This window comes from Ips typographus, linkage group LG8 (genome assembly GCF_016097725.1).
Source record: "Ips typographus isolate SLU linkage group LG8, UJ_Ityp_2.0, whole genome shotgun sequence".
Classification (NCBI taxonomy): domain Eukaryota; kingdom Metazoa; phylum Arthropoda; class Insecta; order Coleoptera; family Curculionidae; genus Ips; species Ips typographus.
In genome coordinates, this window is record NC_138429.1 from 1,999,343 (window position 1) to 2,020,112 (window position 20,770).

Consider the following 20,770-nt stretch of genomic DNA (forward strand, 5'->3'; position numbering starts at 1 on the left):
TTGCACACTCACACTCTCTATGTACTTTGTATTAATATATGCATGACGCTGATTAAAATGCATAGTTACTTATAGTAAATAAATGTTTTTTGTAGATAGTTTTAAAGGTGGGTGTAGTAAATAAGGGTTGTGGAGACAGTTGCATGTCGATTTCCATCTATTATTAGTATTTAAGTAATTAAAACAGAAAAATGCACTGGTATTATTCACCTTTATGTATTTATTATCAATTTTAAATATCAAAATTTAAAAGTAACCAATACTCACAAGAAAGATGGTTATCACATGATACTAATCAAGTTTCCTGATAACCTAGTCACATGACCATCACCATGTCAAACTATAAGTAGTATAAGTAATGTATTAACTTGTTTGCCTACCACAACCACACCATCATTGATAACTATTTTAATACATTTCAGTTAAAAGACCAAATTAACATAAATAAACAGAAATCAAACATACAAAACGCACATATACATTGTGCCTGTACTGTCACTGTCACTGTCAAAATATGTCCTATAAAAATATAAATGTACATCTCAACAACATTTTGTGTATAGTTCATTCAAGCTAATACTTTCTTTTTACGGTTGTTTAAATGTATCGACTAAAAAGTGGTTCTGGTTGACTAGTCTAATAATTTAAACCAACATATTATTATGGTATAAACGATCGACCTTATTTTTGGTAATGAAAGTGATTTTTATACTACACTTGACCGAGTAATGAAGTACTTCACATGGTATTACCAACATTTTAGGTTGGAAGTAGAATAGGATAGAGTGTTAAAAATGGCAAACGGGGCGCGTCCCGGTTCCCTGGTACCACCTCGGAACGGCACCATTTACCCCGGATGGGTTTCACCCAACGATCATCCTCAAATTCAACTATGCGTGGTCACCGTGCATTACAACCCCATCATTGCCACTATTTTTGGTCTTTACATTGTTATTGGACTGTTGTACACTTATGCAGGTAAGCGCTTTTTTGTGTTTTTTCCTATTGTACTTAACTATTTTTTTAGGTTATAGATTTTTCAAAACCTCCATGTTTCTCACTGGTTTCATCTTTGCCTGCAGTCTCGTTTATTTGATTTGTCTACAGGGTGATCTATTGCCAAGTTATGGAAATGCAGGTAATAACTAAACAGATGGCGCTGTGTAACGAATAAATCACGTGATTACTTATAAGCTGTGGCTGCGTTCGCCGGTCTATTATTCGGTCTGATCACCATGCTGGTGCAATACGTTGGGCTTTTTGTCAACGGTTTGCACGCCGGCCTTCTCATCGGCTTAGTAGGCCTTTTGGCTGCGGATCACGTGGCCGAAACGTCACCCAGAGGAAACGTATGGTTGTGCATTGCTGTGCTACTGGGATGTGCGCTTTTGTGCGCCATATTCAATTTATACTTCAGAAAAGGTTTCTACGTCATTAATCTGTAAAAAAAAGGATTTTAAAATGTAATGAATTACAGGACTTACCATCTTGGCTACCAGTTTGTACGGTGGCGCTTTGCTGTCCATCACCATGGACTACTTTCTGGAAAACTTGACAGTGCTGCCGTGGATATGGCAGAGAATATCGCTCAAGCCGGTACAACAGCCGCCATGTTGGTTTTCCTGGGTGGTGTTGGGGTTTTGGTTGTTTTTTACAGGCACGGGTGTGTTGGTGCAGACTTGCGTTAGTGGTAGAGGCCAACACCATGAAGACGGTAAATTTATTCCATTATATAGTTAAATAATTAATAAAAATATCTCTTTGTTGCGTCATTTGACGTTTTATCTGCAAATGACAGTGTCAACACTGTCAACGATACTAGAGATGGGGACTGATATGTAAAATGTAATTTTAGTCGCTGCTGGAAGAAAAAAACCAAGAGTACCTACGTCAATGAGAGCGATGACCAAAATGGATAGGGCCGAAATGAGACAAAAAAAGTACCGTTATTTATATCAAGTTCGCACAGCTCAGGGTGACATCATAAGCCAGGTACCGCATCAAAACAAAATACACAGTCAAACATATTAAATATTTTTGTAGAACTTCGTTCAACAAGTTGTTCAAATGCAAAGAAAAGACAATTCGGAACAAGGTGAGTGCAGTACCCTCCAATCGGATGCCACACACCTTACAATGTTGCCAGACCATCAATTGGTGGTACTGACCGAAAGCGAGGATGATGTTTCGCCCGCGGAACTGACAGAAGCCGGCAAAAGAAACCGAAACTAAAATCAAACAAAATCACACTGTATATAATTTTACTCTCAAGTTGTGGGTGGATCAAAAACCAGGCGACAATAAAAGGAATCGTTGTACATAGTGAATTAAGTCCAATGACATGAAAGGTAAGAATGTGATTAAAAAAAATCCGAAGATTATTTATTATATTGTGTGCTATATGCGAAATGTAGCATAGATATTTTGTAGTCAAGTTAATCAATACATTTATCATACACAGTTTTTGGTTTTATTTTAAAATGTGCAATATTGGTTGTCTTTCTCCTTGTATATGTACCCGTTATATGTTGTATATGAATGGATTCAACCATTGACAGAATGACAAGCGCTCTGTCATTTAAACGTCACACAAATCAAAATCAAAAATATCTCATAAAAGGGTGTGTGTCACCTTTTAAATGTTGTTTAACATTTCTTATAAGTTTTTTATTGTTATTAATTAGTATAGTCACTGCCGATACACGTACAAACATACTCTGTGCACAGTGCGATGGATTTTTGCCCTTACACTAGTCGTAACGTAATATTTTACGTTTATTTTTTTGATTAAGTTATTAATCATAGTTGTGCCCAAGGCTCAAAGCATTCTAAAGTGCATAATAACTGGGAGAGTTTGGGTGGTTATTATCGTTTCAGTAAAATGAGTATGAATTTTTCCAAGTTGTTTGGTAGGAGGAAAAAGCAGCCCCATGATGAACCTACCGCTGCTATTATAGGTAAGACACAATTTTGATTTTGTGGTAAGTATGGTTTTATTAATAGTCCTACCCGGTAATTAGCGTTTGTTTTATATTGTAATGTTTGGTCAGAAATTCATTATACATAATAGTTATAATTACTGTAATAACCTCCCTAATAGCATGTGTATGTTTCTAGTTTGTGATTGGTTAAAAAAAAGTAACATTTTTGACCAATCACAAACTACCCTAAATGGGGCACATGACATTCTAGACTTGCCAAGGCCAACTATTTATTGTAAAAAAAGTGAGGTTATAAAAAATTTGAAAGACAATATCTTCCTAAAGAGATTATTTTTTATTTTTTTTGATAAAAATGTAAGAAACACTTAATGAAGGTAAAGTGTACTGATAACTGTTTTAATGAGATTCAATTTATTACTCATTAACTAACATTTTACTGTAAATAAAGGAGTTTACTTTTATACTTGTGCTTAAAAGTACTTTTTGATGGAATAACTTACAAACAATACATTGGAAGTAAAGTACGTAGTGGTTTATATTATTGTATGATATAGGTACTCCGACCAACGTAAACCATGATATACATGTCAGGGTTACGGCAGATGGGGAATTGGAGGGTTTGCCAGTGGCGTGGTTGCGTCAAATCGGCACCCAAATCACCAAAGACGAGCAAACCCAGAACCCTGAAGTGGTCAAACAAGTGTTGCAATATTACAACTTTTCCGTAAAAAAACAGGGCGCCCACCAGGGTCAGGAAATCAAGCACATTTTCACCGAACAGGACATTGACGAGGAGTCCAAACAGTTGGATTTGTATTTACACTCCAAAGATGCGCACAAAAGCAAAGATTCCAATTTGTCCTCGGACAATGAGTCGGAAAAGTCCAACGGTTTTGACCGGTAATTTTAAAATGTTAAACTACCAGAACAACTCAAACTTTTGGTTAGTTCTACATTTACAGCGGCTCCAGCTGTTGAGAAGACGACAAAGGACGAAAACAATTTGTTAAAGTCCAGAAATTTGGCGGCCAGCATCGAAAATCTTTCAATCGAAGCTGCCGACGACATCGAATATCGGAAACCCAGCATAACCGATGATGATGTGTGTCGAAGACGATCTCAAATGAGCGATTACGATTACATGAAGGAAATCAAGAAAATTTGTAATCCTTGCGATCCTTACGATCTCTACGATAAAACTCTAAGAGATTTAGGTTGGTTGGGTTATTTATACTGATTATTATAACTTTAGTAGCACGTCATCAAGGTGAAATTGGGCGGCGTTGTCAATGTTATAAAAAAGGAACCAAAATTGAAGAATATGATTTTACTTTTTTTCAAATGTGACATCTAATGTCAGAACCGTGTTTGTTTTATTATTTTTTATATTTTTGGGGTATTGGGAGTGAGGGAAGCTTAGTTTAAGCATGTTTAGGGACCCTAAGTTGAGGGTTTTGAAATCTGATGTGTGTGTGTTTTACTCCGCATTTGTGGATAAACTTTGAGTAATTGGCGCTTCAAGGTAAGAGATACTCCCTCTGGTGATCAGTTTTGAAAACAGTTTTGGGCTTTCCAGCTGTCATTTCTTTTTTTCCAGCTGTCTTTTACATTGATTTTGGTTAGGTTAGGTTAGTACACAAATCTAATAGAATAAAGTTGTTTGGAGCTAAAAATATCAGACAGCTAGGTTGGAATATTGTTTGTCCACAAGTAAACCGTTTAATGACCACAGGATCGTAAAATAGGATCACAACTCACAATAAATTTCAAAAACGCTGATATTTACGTCAAACTTTGACACTTTGAGTCATATAACGTATAGCTCGGTAGCAGAAAAATCGAAAAACAGAGGCCGCATTCATTTTCAAGCTCCATGGAGCGAGCAGCGCGTTTTTGACGTCACGATGACGTAATTTAGCGAAAGCATAATTTAACCAACTGTCAAATTACGTCATTGTGACGTCAATCACGCTCTGCTCGCGCCATTGAGCTTGAAAACGAATGCGGCCAGACTAGAACATTGCGCACTATTACCAACATGTTATTGTTCAGTACGTTCGGTTGGCAATAGAATCACCTGTGTTATGACGTGCAACTAAAGTTATAATGATATCGGTGCTGAAGGGTTAGGAATTGGGTTGTTTTTACAGGATCGGGAGCCTCGGGGATGGTGTTCGCCGCCACTCACAAAGAAACAGGAGTATTAGTTGCCATAAAAGATATTGACATGACCAAGCAGTCTAAAAAGGATTTACTGCTAAGCGAGATTAAGATTATGAAAGATTTTCAGCATAAAAATTTAGGTAAATTTTGCATCATTATGAGACATCATAAGATGACAATCATAAGCTACTCACTATACTGAGATTTACTTGACTTTTTCAGTGAATTTCTTGGATGCTTTTGTCGTGGATTACGACCATTTGTGGGTTGTGATGGAGCTGCTGGACGGCGGACCGCTCACTGACGTAGTTACCGAAACTGTGATGAAAGAGGGCCAAATAGCCGCCGTATGCTACGAAGTGCTGCAGGCAATTAACTATTTGCACAACAGAGGCACAATTCACAGAGACATCAAGTCGGACAACGTTTTGCTGGGTATGGACGGCACGGTTAAAGTTACTGACTTTGGATTTTGCGCCAACGTTATCGGAAACGAACAACGGTAATTTAACACTGTCCAGACCGTTTCCAGCGTTAAAGGTGTTTATTGTAGGGAAACAATGGTCGGGACACCGTACTGGATGGCCCCTGAAGTAGTCACTCGACAAAAGTACGGTAAAAAGGTTGACATTTGGAGTTTGGGCATCATGATCGTGGAAATGCTGGACGGGGAACCGCCCTATCTGCGAGAACCACCCATTAGAGCTTTGTATCTGATTACGGGTAGGGTAGTTTGCTAGTTTACTGAACTAAGCTAATAGAAAATGGATTTTCAGCCAATGGTCGGCCAAAAATTACCAGATGGGACACATGCTCGCCTCTACTGCAAGATTTTATCGATTTGTGTCTACAAGTGGATGTTGACAGTCGAGCGACCGCGGACGAACTGTTAAAACATCCCTTTTTGCAAAATCGCATGGAATTGAGGAGTTTAACGCCCCTAATTCGAGCGGCCAAAAGAATTTTGCATAAAAACTGATTAGAACGTTAGCCAACTAAAGGCCAGTGTAATTTCAACGTCCATTTTTTTATCCGTCAATAGTAAACTCTTTGAAATATTTTCTAACCTTAACATGTTGGTTAAGTGTTTTTTTCCTGTAAACTATTATTTAGGATCTTTGTTGCGTAAAACGGCCCATACATTATACAGTTAGTTGTACGGCAAGTTGTACAACTCAGAGAGATTCGACCTTCGAAACGATAATTGCATAATGTCGTCCAACAAGTCGTACGGTTGAATCGTACGGTAGTTTGACTTAATCGACTTATTCTACATAAACTTAAAAAAAAGAACATAAAACTCTCGCAAATATGGAGACTAATACATTTTGGACTGAATTTATTGGTCCCTATCGTGAGCAGGTTTGTTTGTGGGACGTGAAATCCAATGAATATGCCAATAAACATAAACTTTTTCCTTTCTCTTCTTTCATTATGAACTAAAGCGACCACTACTGCTGTAGTTGTTTTTGACAACGTATGATGCTCTGTGTGCTACAGAAGTTTAAAAAGTACGACAAATCTTCAAAACCGATTGATGCTCAGATCAATTGTATGTTCAATCTATCGTACAACTAATTGTATAATGCATGGGTCGTTTTAGTTACAACCAATAGACAAAAGTGCAGTATTTGAGTCAATCAACACTGTTAGTTTGTGATTGGTAAAAAAAAACAGCTTTCAGCTTGCTGCCTTTCTTTGACCAATCACAAACTATATAAAGTGCCTGAATTTACTGCGCATGTAGACTTTCCATCAATCTTTTTTTTTATAAAATCATGATCATGCTATTGTTTACACTTTTAGCTTAAGTTTATTGAAGTCATTAATAGTTAAAGTAAAAAATGGGTCCAACTAGACGTCGCATTTACTTAACGGAAGACTGACCCTTGTTCTTTTTATAAATGAAGATATTTATATAAAACTATTATTACAGTGTTTTTCTTCAGTTTTACTATGAAATTGTAGCGCTAAATATTTTTATGGAGTTACTATAGGAAGTTGCAATATTGCTACAATATAATTTTTAGAGTGTTTTTTTCTGTATATACAAGCATATTTTTATATAAATGTCGCGTGGGTCCTTGTGTACGGGACGTCTTGTGTTACTTCGTTGTTTTTATTTAGTGTATTTTAATTAAATTGGATATTTTAATTTGGCGTCTTATTTCACTTTACAAACACACCAGTCAAGTTTCAAAAAAATATATATTTATTTACACACATTTACATAAATTTCAAACTAAATATTAGTAAATAATATAATCAGCACTGTGCAATAGTTTTTTACGAAGGAACCAAACATGTAAAAAAAAAACAATATTAAAATGAGTCCTTAGTTTATATATGTATATCGATAGACTAGAAAATCATAATCTAAAACTTCATAGTTAACTAATAATTGTTTTAATTAGATAATTAATATAAAACAAAAAAAAAAAACGGCTTCATCTAAAAAAAATAACAAATAAATATCTTAAACTGTCACAGAGAGCTCTGACAGGACCAGTCCTGTCACGTCCCCTCGTACGTAAATGAGCAAAAAATATAATAATTATCCTCTAAAATATTAATGTATTCTAACACAGCATTGTTTTAAATAAGTTAATTTTTTTGTTTTTTTTTTCTTTAAAAAAATCTTTATCTAATAATAAGTACATATTTTGTGGTTTTCCTGTAACCGAAAATTTTAAAAGGCAGTGGGGTCAAAACGCTCAGATTTCCTTCATTATTATTGTCATCGCACACCAAAATTAAAAACCACAAATATGCATTTCTCTGGTTGATGTATATACATTTTTTTTGCTTTGTTACGTTTAATTAAGTTGTACACGTTAATCGAATAATATTATATATTACACATTTAGCTATTTGTTTTTTTTTACTCTGCTCAAGAAGTTACTTAAAAATCGTGTTAAATTTAATAGTTGTTTACGAAATAACTTGAGCACAAAACACGACTTACAACTAAGGCAGCTAAAGACTTTGGTTATATAACAACAAGACAAAATTCCGCAATGCCGGTTTTGTTTCTGTACAAAACATTAAGCTTCTGGCAAGAGGGTTGTTATATTGCAGCGGAAATCTTATACGACTACGGTAAAAATGTCTCATATAAAAGCATTCTGCGAATTCGAATTAATTGTGAAATACTATTATATTACTATAATAAATAATCAGGTTTAAAATACATTGTATATACTTTCAGTAAATATGCACTAATAGTTTGTTATTTCTGTGAAAAATCTCCCCAAAATGCAAGTCTGCAAACTGGGCGAAAAAGAAAACGTATACTTTCCATTTAAGGCACTTGATCATCGTTCTACGGATACAATTCTGAAATGACAACAACCAAATCTTTTCAACATGGATTTTAGTTGCTAAAATATACAAGGTAGCCAACATTCAAAGCAAAAGTTTGCAATCACCCTGTATACTAGTAGCAAACCAAACCAGATCCATACGCACACACACATGACTAGTCCCCCGGGGTTTCGTTGAATCCCAGAATGTGCACCGTAAATCAATTTTTCCAGTTCTCCGGACCAAAAAATGTTGATTTGCGACAAGGTTTTTTATCGTACATGTTGTATATTTTTTTGGGGGAGGGGAGGGGTGGCTTCCAACCGCCCTCAAGCCCTCTCGACACGGTCACACGTAAACTGGACCGCCTTGATTCTCGTTGTCGTCCAGGTTGATTTTACTGGCCACTCCTCCGTCGTCGAAAAACCGCCTAATGATGGTGCAACAAGAAAGTTAATATTTGAACTTTAAAATTTACCAAAAAGACGTGAAATTAGGTTCGTTCCAACCAAGAGTAATATATTACTGCCAGACATGCGCATTTCTAAAAAGCTATTCCAACTAGCTAGAAAGTATGATTTAGAACCAATGATTATCGACATTTTGTCGTCCCAATCAGAGTTATAGAGAATAAAATTATTATTTGAATGGTTCCAACTCAAAAGAACCAAGAGTTGATCAATTTAGTTTGGTTAATGTAAATACAAATTCGCATCATCTGAAGCATCAATTGGAAACACAGTAAATACCGCTATATTTACCACAGAATCGTTTGGTACATCCAAGATTTAAGTATATTACTCTAGTTATACAAAATTGACAAAATATAAAAATGCAAATATCAACAAAGAGCTGTAAAAATGTGCAAAATTAGATTTAGACGTTGGTAAAAGTTTGAAAGGCAAAATACACACAATTTATGTCCTGGCAGCACTGTATGTGCCAAATGACACTAGTCAACAACAGTCACGTGGCCATAAAAAAGGTAGCCTGAATTACAAAAATGTTAAAAATCCGATTTAAGCAATTATGGAAGGCAAAAATTGTAAAATACAAGTCACTCAACTATAAAATGGTAATTTTTGAGCTGGCAACTCTGTACGGGCAAAGTGACACAGTTAAAAACAGTCACGTGACTATAAACGTGTACTTTCAAATGTAAAAATTCCCTAAATCTAATTTAGACAATTGGAAAAGCTTAAACAGTAAAACAGACGTCACGTGAATAAAAATGCAATTTTTGAGCTGGTAACATTATAAAGGCTAAGTGGCACTAGTCAACCACAGTCACGTGGCCATAAAAAGGGTAGCCTGAATTACAAAAATGTTCAAAATCCGATTTAAGCAATTATGGAAGGCAAAATTGTAAAATACAAGTCACTCAACTAAAAAGTGATGATTTTTGAACTGGCAACTCTGTACGGGCAAAGTGACCCAGTTAAAAACAGTCACGTGACTATAAACATGCAGTTTCAAATGTAAAAATTCACTAAATCTAATTTAGGCAATTGGAAAAGCTTAAACAGTAAAACAGACGTCACGTGAATAAAAATGCAATTTTTGAGCTGGTAACATTATAAAGGCTAAGTGGCACTAGTCAACAACAGTCACGTGGCCATAAAAAAGGTAACCTGAATTACAAAAATGTTCAAAATCCGATTTAAGCAATTATGGAAGGCAAAATTGTAAAATACAAGTCACTCAACTAAAAAATGATGATTTTTGAACTGGCAACTCTGTACGGGCAAAGTGACACAGTTAAAAACAGTCACGTGACTATAAACGTGTACTTTCAAATGTAAAAATTCCCTAAATCTAATTTAGACAATTGGAAAAGCTTAAACAGTAAAACAGACGTCACGTGAATAAAAATGCAATTTTTGAGCTGGTAACATTATAAAGGCTAAGTGGCACTAGTCAACAACAGTCACGTGGCCATAAAAAAGGTAACCTGAATTACAAAAATGTTCAAAATCCGATTTAAGCAATTATGGAAGGCAAAAATTGTAAAATACAAGTCACTCAACTAAAAAATGATGATTTTTGAACTGGCAACTCTGTACGGGCAAAGTGACACAGTTAAAAACAGTCACGTGACTATAAACGTGTACTTTCAAATGTAAAAATTCCCTAAATCTAATTTAGACAATTGGAAAAGCTTAAACAGTAAAACAGACGTCACGTGAATAAAAATGCAATTTTTGAGCTGGTAACATTATAAAGGCTAAGTGGCACTAGTCAACAACAGTCACGTGGCCATAAAAAAGGTAACCTGAATTACAAAAATGTTCAAAATCCGATTTAAGCAATTATGGAAGGCAAAAATTGTAAAATACAAGTCACTCAACTAAAAAATGATGATTTTTGAACTGGCAACTCTGTACGGGCAAAGTGACACAGTTAAAAACAGTCACGTGACTATAAACGTGTACTTTCAAATGTAAAAATTCCCTAAATCTAATTTAGACAATTGGAAAAGCTTAAACAGTAAAACAGACGTCACGTGAATAAAAATGCAATTTTTGAGCTGGTAACATTATAAAGGCTAAGTGGCACTAGTCAACAACAGTCACGTGGCCATAAAAAAGGTAGCCTGAATTACAAAAATGTTCAAAATCCGATTTAAGCAATTATGGAGGCAAAAATTGTAAAATACAAGTCACTCAACTATAAAATGGTAATTTTTGAGCTGGCAACTCTGTACGGGCAAAGTGACACAGTTAAAAACAGTCACGTGACTATAAACGTGTACTTTCAAATGTAAAAATTCACTAAATCTAATTTAGACAATTGGAAAAGCTTAAACAGTAAAACAGACGTCACGTGAATAAAAATGCAATTTTTGAGCTGGTAACGTTATAAAGGCAAAGTGGCACTAGTCAAAAACAGTCACGTGACCATGAAAATATAAAACAAACTGCAAATATGTGCAAAATCCGATTTTCCAAGACAAAAAATGTAAAATGTAGGTGACTTAACCAAAAATTCATTCACTACTATTGTTTAACTACCAATAGTTCAGAAAAGGTTTCAATCGCACTTTTTCAGTAGTTTCAAAAGTGATTTTACTGTTTTTATTCACGCAGCCGCATTAACGCTCTTACTGACAATAAAATTACGGTTATATTACTATCGGTTGGAACAAAGCTATTGTATGATATAGTTGTTTAGTGTTGGTAGTTTGTGATTGGTCAAAAAAGCAGCTTTCAGTTTGTTTCATTATCATAACAAAATAATAGATATTTACCTGAATGTAAATTCGAAAAATCCGTGGAAATGCTTTGATTTATCCGCCGCGTCATCCGAATTTGACGAATCAATGGAAGTGCTGTTACGTAATCGATCAGGATCGATCGGATCAAAATTGGAAGTGTCCGTGGGATATTCTATGCGTGGTTTGTAAGGAGCGGGCTGGCGCCTCAATCCCTACCAAACAGGATCAAATTCAAGTAAAACAGTGAACAAATCTAACCGATACTAACCTTTTCAAAGTCAATTTCCTGGAAGAATGGATGGTCTTTGATTTCGTTTGCGTTTTTTCCTAAACGCTTCTCAGCGTTACAGCACAGTTTCAGTATAAGATCTGTGGCTTCCGGTGACAAGTTGGCCTGTTTCGGTATTTGTAATGTGGTTTCCCAGTTTATCACCTAAGAAACATTATTAAGAGAGCGCTAACAACTAGTTAAACCAACAACTAACCTTATACTGAGTTTCTGCTGGGGTGTTGGCCAAAAATGGCGGTTGCCCCACTAACATTTCGTACAAAATGACCCCCACACTCCACCAATCGCACACGTGAGTGTATCCGGTTCTTTGCAACACTTCCGGTGCAATATAGTTTGGTGTTCCGACTAAAGAGTGTGCCAAACAACGATGCTCGCGCCTTCTCCGCCTTTCTAGCGGTTTAAGCGCTTTACACTTGCATTCCTCGTTCCAGTCATCGATCGGGTCCATGGAATCCTGCCTGCTATGATCACCTACAAAGAAAGTTCAATCAACCACTGCCGGCTACAAAAATACTTAATTACCGTTGGGCTGATAATATTTCGAGTTATGCGTCCACCGGAACCCCGTGCACAAACCAAAATCAGTTAACTTAATATGACCGTCTTTATCTATCAGAATATTGTCGGGTTTGATGTCACGGTGGATAAAACCCATTTTATGCACGCTTTCCACAGCGCAAGTTAATTCAGCTATATAAAACCTGCAAACGTTTTTACGGTGAGTTACACTAAAATTTCTAAAAAAACTGAATGTAAGACCTCGCTAAACTCTCTTCGAATATTCCTAACTTAATTAGCAGCGACATAAGATCACCGCCCGGTATGTAATCCATCACAAAATACAAAATGTCAACGTCCTGAAACGAGTAGTACAGTTTCACTACCCACTCGTTGTCGGCCTCCGCTAAAATATCACGTTCCGCCTTCACGTGAGCAACCTAAACATACAAATCACCATTAAATTAGTATTTCAGCTGATCTGCGCTAGAAAATACCTGATTGCGTTTTAGAACGTCAGTTTTCCTCAAAGTTTTCATTGCGTACAGATGATTTGTATCGATTTTCCGGACTAGGGTGACCTCGCCAAAAGCACCCACTCCAATCGCTTTGATCGTTACAAACATGCTTTTATCCATTTTCGCTCGTTTCAGTCTGATATAGTTGGATTCTTTCTGCGATAACATTTTACGCATTTCTTGTTGCGCCTCCGAATTCAATCCTACAATTAAAACTTTAAAATGCTTTTCACTGATGCACAAGCAGCAAAATACCTATTTTAACCATTTCCTTTTCCAGCTGCATTCGTCTGTACATTCGTTGCCGATAAGACTTGATCACATTCTCGATATGTTGTTCCATGAAGAACTTGAAAGCCTGAGGCGAGTAGTTTTTCACTTTGCCGTCCCGTCTTTCCTCTTCCTTTTCCTTGCTGATTTTTTTTCGTTCAGGAATCGGTGACTAAAACCACAAAATTGTGTATAGACCATAAATAGTTAGAAACTTTAGCACTAGCAATAAATGTTTATCGTTAAGAAAGATGAGTGTTTCTAAAACTCCTAAATTAACGCTACACAGTTTTCTGAAAACTAACCTAACATGTTACTAAGTTTGGCTGTATATTGCAACATTTCTGTACTAAACTACAAATAACTTCAGCATTATAATTACTATATTATAAGACAAAATTTGAATTTTATGTAGTTTTAAAATCAGTAGTTACAGTTAATAAACTTAAATTTCGTTTATAAACTGCTCGTCAAAAAGAATGGCAGCAAAATTTTTGGTATTTTTTGAGCGGTTGTTTCTTCAAATTGATTCACTCGATTTTAGTAATTTTTTTGAGGATTAAAAGGTATTTCCTTCCTTTTTCTGACGACCTAAATGATCTTTTTGAAAGTTGCCACGGATCCGAATATACAGGGTGTGACTGAGGTGAAGTCAATAAATGAAAAATGCGGTCTAACGCCATTTCTCGCAAATTTTTACAATAATCTATGTCAAGTCTTGTAGTCAATATTTCTAGACGTTTTCGCCAGTTTGGCGATTAAGGACCGTTTACAATAAACTGCGTTCTACAAGGTGGGTTAAAAAAATCATACAAAATAAAAATCAAATGTTTTACCATACAAATAACCGATGTATCTTTATTCGGTAAATTTAATCGAAAATAACGGTCCACAACAGGTCTACAGCGTTCATATCTGATGACTTTGCGGGCTACAAACCCATTTGTTCTTATAATACCTTGTTGGTCCCCCAGCAGTTCGTTACAACTACGCAATAACCCTTCTTGGCATGCTATCCACCGACTTTGCAATACAGTTTTGGGAAATTGCCTCCCATTCAGTTTAAATTTTGAAATTGATGCTCTCATAATATTATTTTCTATTAAAATCACCAAACACAAAAATTTACAATTAAACATGATTTTATTTTTTTTTGGGTTCATCCTGCATAAATGCAGTTTACAAGTTTTTACTTAAATTGGGTAGTTTTAAGTGTAATTCTTTATCCAACATCATTATTTTCCATTCAAATTACTGAACAAGATTTATGCTAAAACATGATTTTCTTATCAAAGTTTTGTTTAGGTCACCCTGTTTAACGCAGTTTAAATTTTTTACTTAATTAAGTAGTTTTACGGGTAACTTTGCTAATTCCGTATTTCTTCCAGAAAGGATCTAAAGAAATTGTTGAATTTAAAACAAGAGAATTAAAATAAACCACATTTTAAAAATTTTGCAATAAATTTTGTAAACGTTCCTTAATCGCCAAAAAATGTTGCGATAAATGGCGTTAGACCAAATTTTTCATTTTTTGACTTCACATCCTGCAAATCAACAAAAACATAATAATAAACGTCACAGTGATTGTTAGACACTTATCGGCATCAGCAAAACAGTACGTAAAGTGAGTTAGTTTGAACAAAATAGTCATTTTAAAGTTAAGTACAAACCTGGTGTTTAATTTTGGCGTAAGGTGGCAGTTGAGGTGGTGCTTCCGCCAAATTCTTACTGCCATTACTCTCACCCGACGAGTTACCATTCACAGTAGGATGATTGTTGTTGTTAATGTTGTGATTCGTTTTGACTGAAGTGGATGCTGGAAATCAGTAAAATCGTCGTATTTTAAATTTGTCGCTAAAATTAGCGATTTTTACCTGTTGGAGGTAAAGGAGGAGCCCCATTATCTGGATACAAGTTGCGGCCATCTCCCGAACTGGTCGATAAGGGGCTGTCCGAACGACAACAGTCGTTACCGACTCCACCCAATGCGGGGGAGTATTTCCGCTGGAGTGGTGGATGGGGGTGACTCGAAGTGCCGTAAGTGTGAGCATCCTCCGTGTAGGGTGGCGGAGGATGACCTGAAAAATTACCAACTTTTTAATCAACTGACAGTTTGTCAAGAATCAACCGACCTCTTTGGGCCTTAGCCTTAGCCTGCATAGAACTAGCGTAGCTAGGCGGTTCGTTGGTGGGCAGGGCCACTGGCGGTCCGGGCGTTCCCGGCAAAGGTGCTGCCGGTTTTCCCGAAGCTCCCGCCCCGTTCGTGTAAGCTTTTTGCTGTATCGACACAGTGTAAGAAGGGGGCGGTGCTGAAGTAGCAGGCGGAGTAGATGACCCTATTAATTATTGTTATTGTTAACACTAAAGCTGGGTTTATACAGCGCACAATGCATAACTTAATGCATAACATAGAAAGTTGACTTTACAGTAATGCCTACTGTCGTTTATACAGCGCACAATACCGCATAGAGAGTTCATAATTTTTAACTTTCTATGCAATTCTTATGCGAAAACAGCTGTACGCGTGCGCAAAATTTTGTAATGTCATATTTTGACATCCGGCGTCCGTCATTGTATTGTGTTATTGTTTTGCTTATGAATGGTGGATTTGGATTGTTCAAGAATTGTGGTTTGTTGTTGATTTTGTATTTGTGATTTTTTGATCATTTAGTGCATTAAAAACAGTTGAAGTGTCTACGGAAAAAACAGAGTTTAGTAATAAAAATTATCTAGAGCTAATTAGTTTCTCTTTACATCAAGAATTTATTAAACAATTGCAGATGGAACCTTGGCAACAATTGGGGCTTCTATTCTTAATGGGTGCTGCAGCTACAGCATTAAGCTTAGATGTCAAGAAAAGGAGAATACGGAGGTTTAAAACGCGACCTATGAATAGAAAACGCAATGAACATAGTGTTTTTGAAAAAATAGTTCAGTTTCCAGAAAAACATGATACAGAGCAGTTTTTCAAATATACGCGTATGACTCCAGAACTGTTCCATGAGTTATTAGATCTTGTGGGGCCATTCCTGCAGAAAGACAAGTCAAAAAATCCAATCAGCCCAAAACAACGTCTTGCCCTCACTCTGCAGTAAGTATATTCTCAATTCCAAATAAAAATGTGTAGTATTGCCAGTTCTTCTGTTTTTCAGTTATTTATCAGAAGGTTGTTCTATGCAGGAAATAGCATGGAATAATAACACCTGAACGCTGCCATATTGTGTTGGGAGTGATGGTTGGAATCATCAGGGATGGCATGGTTGGTTTGTGTTGGCTTTTTAAATATGGAAAATTCTAATATATTGTTGTTATTAAAAATGTTTTTTTTCCCCTTTTCCAACTTTACAACAGCAAGCACACCTTTGTTGCCTTCTTTTTTCTGATATCTTGTGCAATGTTGTGCATTAAGTTATGCATTAAATTTGACTACAACTTGTACTAGATAAACTGTAGAAGAAAAAACTTAATAACAAGGCAATTACCACTTGGTGTTGTTGGTATAGGTGGCGCTGTGGCAGTTTGCAGAACCGGTTTTTGGACTTGCGTACTCTTGACCTGCACAATGATTGGCGGTTGCCAAGGCGCCTGTAACGCAGTAGGCCGGGTCATTGGCGCTGCCGTCGTTGACGAAGATATCGGCACTGGACTAGGCGACCCTATTGCAACAATATACGATTTTAACTTGACACAAACCTAAATTAAATATAACTCACCTGCTGACGTAGATCCCGAATATATGCCCGAAGTTCCTGAAGAAGGGCTTTTCCTAAAATCTTGGGTGGGGCTTTGGCGGTTCTGCACCGATACTGAATAACTTGGAGGTGGGGGCGCGCCTCCACTTGACACACCCCCTATCAAGGGGTAGGGAGGTGGCGGTTCGGATGAATTTACCGTAGAAGACGAATATAAACTTAGGGCTTGAGAAAGTTGTTGCTGGACCTATTAGAAAAATTAACTAAGAATAGTAGTTAATTTTCAACACAAATAAACTCACCTGAGGTCCATTTTGTACAACCATTGGTTGTCGACTGTTTCCTCCCCCGCCTACTGGACTAGTACCGCGTTGCCCCGAAGCACCATAGACCCCGCCCCCTGTAGCAGTGGGCGGAGCTCTCGAAGGCACCACAGGCGGGGCAGGCGACATGCGTTTGAACATTTGTTGAACGTTACTTGGAACTGACTGTTGATAAGCCGGAGGCCCGTGCGGGGGTGGTGGTGGAGGCGCTGTTCTCGGTGGTGGTGGAGGTGGCGGTTCTGCGAAGCTTGGTGAATACCTGAACATTGCAATTAACAGATTCACCTAACAGGTTTATCAAATTTAGCATACCGAGAGCTGTGAATGTCCGCCATTCTAGGACTATCGCTCCGAGAGCTGCCAGCACCCGAATCCAACGCCGGACTTCCTCTAGGATGTATCAGCTCACGTTCGGTGCTGGGCTTTCGGATTAATTTGGTGTAACCACAACTCTTACTAGAGTCAGGCAGTTGTTTTCCCAAATAATCCAAGGCCAGGTCAACGCGCCCGTTTGACCCTTGCAGAGCTCTCATTGAGGAATCCTCCGAGTAACCCATGCTGAGCAATTGTGCTAAATTATGTCTTAGTTGGAGGTGGTCTTTGCCACTATCTCCATTTGACCCGGACGCAGAGCTAAGGGAACTGACGCCGCTCGTTTGAGAAAAACTAGAGATAGTGCTGGCAGCGCTAGACCCGATAGTCTCGCTGCCACTTTTTGCAAAAGGCCGCAAGGCAATCTATGACAATTAAAACAATAAATAATCAAGCAATATGTGATATTTATTGCAATGGTCTGTTTACCTGAATTTCCTCCATGGCCTTTTGACGGTAGGCCGGAGACCGGGCTGGAGTGTTTGAATTCATGTCTCTGAGCTGAGGCGCTTGGCCCATACTCATCGATAATCAACTTGGACTTTACATTTTTCCATCAATACTGTGTTATTTGCCAAATGATTTTTACAGCATTTTCACCACATTCTGAAAATAAATTATCAACTTTCAGACACTTTTGTTGTTTGTTGTTTATTAGCTTTAAAATTTGTATTTCCCAACATTTCAACTCAACTCTAATTACCAGTTTAAGGTATACATTTCAATCATAATAGAGAGATTTTAAGCCACTAACAATAAGAGAAAATTTTGAAGGAAGTTCTGGTTAACTTCAGAGTGACAGTGACAGTTGACAGCTCGTTATTCCTTATAGGGTACACACAACATAAACAATGTCATAATGTAAATGTTTATTTACATTCTTGATTGGTTTGGATTAGCAGGATTTCTCTGGGAAATTTAGATAGAAAAATCAGGATCTGCGGCTCAAAGGATAACCACAGCACAAATGAATACAGTTTTGTAACACCAAATATAGAGTGACAGACTGACAGTTGACAGCTCATTATTCCTTATAGGGTACACACAACATAAACAATGACATAATCTACAATGTTTATTTACATTCTTGATTGGTTTGGATTAGCAAGGTTTTTTTTTTCAGAAATTTAGATCGAAAAATTAGGATCTGGAGCTTAAAAAATTTATTTTTTAGTATCTGCCTGCTGTTTCAACGTTGCCAATGTTGCAAATGTTGTTAACCTACCGGAGAGATAAAGATTAAAAAATGTTTGTGCATGGTACTGCTAAGTATCATTTTTACCTGGAAAAGTAATAGTCAAGAACAAAATTAGAGAGAAACTGATGGCAACACCGCGACGAGACAAATAAGGATAATTACAATGAAAGCCCTCCTTATTCCTCCCTAAAAAATAAGGTAATCCGTTATCCTTATTAAAGTTAAGGGATGGCCATTTCTGTTCTGTGCTCATAATAACCATAACCATAACGAAGCCATAATGACGTAATTTGACAGTGGGTCAAATTACTCCATTGTGACATCACATTAGCTCTGCTGGTTCCATAGAGCATAAAAACAAATGAGATCATAATAAAAAGAGAACAAATCAATGCTCTAGAGGGAGATAGATTTAAACTATTTTTAAATGTGTCATCAAGTAGTCTGATACTTGTGAGCAACTGTCAAATGATGTAACGTCTGTTTTGGCACCCTGACAAAAAGTTCAGCTCTTATCTTTGTCTAGAGCATTGAACAGTAGTCTCTTTTTATCATGTAATTCCATTGCACAGTTTTTAAAACTTTTATACCTGAATTCAGATAAATCAAAAACAGTTTTACAGTGCCACAAATTGTTTACAAACAAATGAAACAATTCAACCAATACTGAAGACACCATGTTTGTTAAACCGAAATTGTGTCAATAACTTTATCTTTGGAAATACTTAGGCATGTTGATCCAGATAAATCTAAATGTTTAGAATCCTACATTTCATGACTAAAAACTCAATACCTGTCTCAATAATCATAAAGTGTGGGGTATTTAAATTGTTTGTCACAACTATTTTACTAGTCATTGACCTCTCAATTTTAACTAATTAATACACAATTTTAAAACATGAAAAAAAGGTAATGCAACGACTGTACTAAAATTTGGATTTATCATCTGGACATTCCAATAATTGAAAACAAAATAAGTTTCACTAATTTTAGGTATGCAGCATTGACACTATGCTTGACCAGTTTAGCTGTAATCCACTTGAAAGCCCCTAGAGGCCATACTAGTCTTTTCCCTTTAAATTCCAGTAGATCCCTCAGGTTCACCAGCTACCACATACATCATACCTTTGTCAATGGCATGCATTTCCCATTTTAGTGCTGCAGTGATATGCTGCATATCACAACGAATAGTAACTGATAACTCGTACCATCACGGCTAAATATATAATCACGTTCTGGCAATGTTAATTACCTTTAGAAATGCAAAAATAAATTAGAATCTGCTAGTTGAGGATTGACAGATTTTTGTGTCAAACCTTTGGGGGGAGACGGAACACTTTTATATCACAATAATTTTAGTCACTAAAAGGCACTGTTATCACTGTGGATCAGTCTCTGCTAGTGTATTACGCGTACCGAAACGAAACGGACCATTTTAAGAAGCTTAAATTAAAGAAAAATTAAACTGAAAACAAAGAAAACTCCTCAATATTTAGATGTCAGCCATTTTACAGAGTGTCAAATTCCGTATGTTGCCAACATCAAAATACAAACTCGTTTAAATTTTTAACGAAATATTCATTCTAAAAGCAACTGCAGTTTAAAGACATTTTTTTTTTGGTTATAAACCTACCAGAGAATTCTATAACATAACAATTAAACTGGAATTAAAGGAAATATTAGTAAGTAAAATTTATTTTTGTAATGTTGGCTATGCTTGAACTAGTGAGAAGGCCGCATTCCTAACCATTGGCGTATGAAAAGGATGGTTGATGCATTTAAAAATGCATCAAAAGTCAGAGTCGCCAGCTTAAAATTTGCACGATGTTTATTTTTGCATTTAAACTATTTCCGATTCAGTGTTTATGGACTAGTTTGAAATGCTCTTGCGCTGAAGTATTTTAACTTTTAATACAATCATAAGTTTTTTAAATGATTGTGTTCTACCTTTCACTTTTTTGGCTTTAGCTACCACCTACCGAATT

At 36.5% G+C, this 20,770-nt stretch overlaps 3 protein-coding genes across 6 annotated transcripts; 2 read left to right on the forward strand and 1 right to left on the reverse strand.

Moving 5' to 3' along the window:
* Nucleotides 1-794: 794 nt before the first annotated feature.
* Nucleotides 795-2,460, forward strand: LOC145733115 (transmembrane protein 198). Its single transcript, XM_081985772.1, has 6 exons — nucleotides 795-978; nucleotides 1,028-1,138; nucleotides 1,195-1,422; nucleotides 1,478-1,714; nucleotides 1,856-1,992; nucleotides 2,044-2,460. Exons 1-6 carry the CDS (start codon nucleotides 795-797, stop codon nucleotides 2,230-2,232), a joined length of 1,086 nt encoding a protein of 361 aa, XP_081841898.1. The 3' UTR covers nucleotides 2,233-2,460.
* A 145-nt stretch (nucleotides 2,461-2,605) lies between these two features.
* Nucleotides 2,606-7,260, forward strand: Pak3 (p21 (RAC1) activated kinase 3). The gene is made up of 7 exons (XM_081985770.1): nucleotides 2,606-2,957; nucleotides 3,497-3,842; nucleotides 3,891-4,156; nucleotides 5,093-5,245; nucleotides 5,328-5,607; nucleotides 5,659-5,828; nucleotides 5,882-7,260. The coding sequence occupies exons 1-7, from the start codon at nucleotides 2,882-2,884 to the stop codon at nucleotides 6,082-6,084; spliced, it is 1,494 nt and encodes a 497-aa protein (XP_081841896.1). The 5' UTR covers nucleotides 2,606-2,881; the 3' UTR covers nucleotides 6,085-7,260.
* Nucleotides 7,261-7,294: 34 nt separating this feature from the next.
* Nucleotides 7,295-20,309, reverse strand: wts (serine/threonine-protein kinase warts). 4 transcript variants are annotated; one of them, XM_081985754.1, is made up of 18 exons: nucleotides 20,102-20,309; nucleotides 19,911-20,037; nucleotides 18,017-18,193; nucleotides 17,528-17,952; nucleotides 17,195-17,474; nucleotides 16,914-17,139; nucleotides 16,683-16,856; nucleotides 15,333-15,536; nucleotides 15,075-15,278; nucleotides 14,871-15,016; nucleotides 13,186-13,372; nucleotides 12,910-13,133; nucleotides 12,674-12,852; nucleotides 12,437-12,615; nucleotides 12,108-12,385; nucleotides 11,891-12,055; nucleotides 11,656-11,834; nucleotides 7,295-8,838 (listed from the first exon to the last, which is right to left on the reverse strand). In XM_081985754.1, exons 3-18 carry the CDS (start codon nucleotides 18,110-18,112, stop codon nucleotides 8,757-8,759), a joined length of 3,228 nt encoding a protein of 1,075 aa, XP_081841880.1. In that variant the 5' UTR covers nucleotides 18,113-18,193; nucleotides 19,911-20,037; nucleotides 20,102-20,309; the 3' UTR covers nucleotides 7,295-8,756. The 4 variants fall into 4 exon arrangements, with proteins under 4 accessions (XP_081841880.1, XP_081841881.1, XP_081841884.1 ...); XM_081985755.1 differs by lacking the exon at nucleotides 19,911-20,037; XM_081985758.1 differs by lacking the exon at nucleotides 19,911-20,037 and having other exon boundaries at nucleotides 17,195-17,462; nucleotides 20,038-20,309.
* Nucleotides 20,310-20,770: the final 461 nt, after the last annotated feature.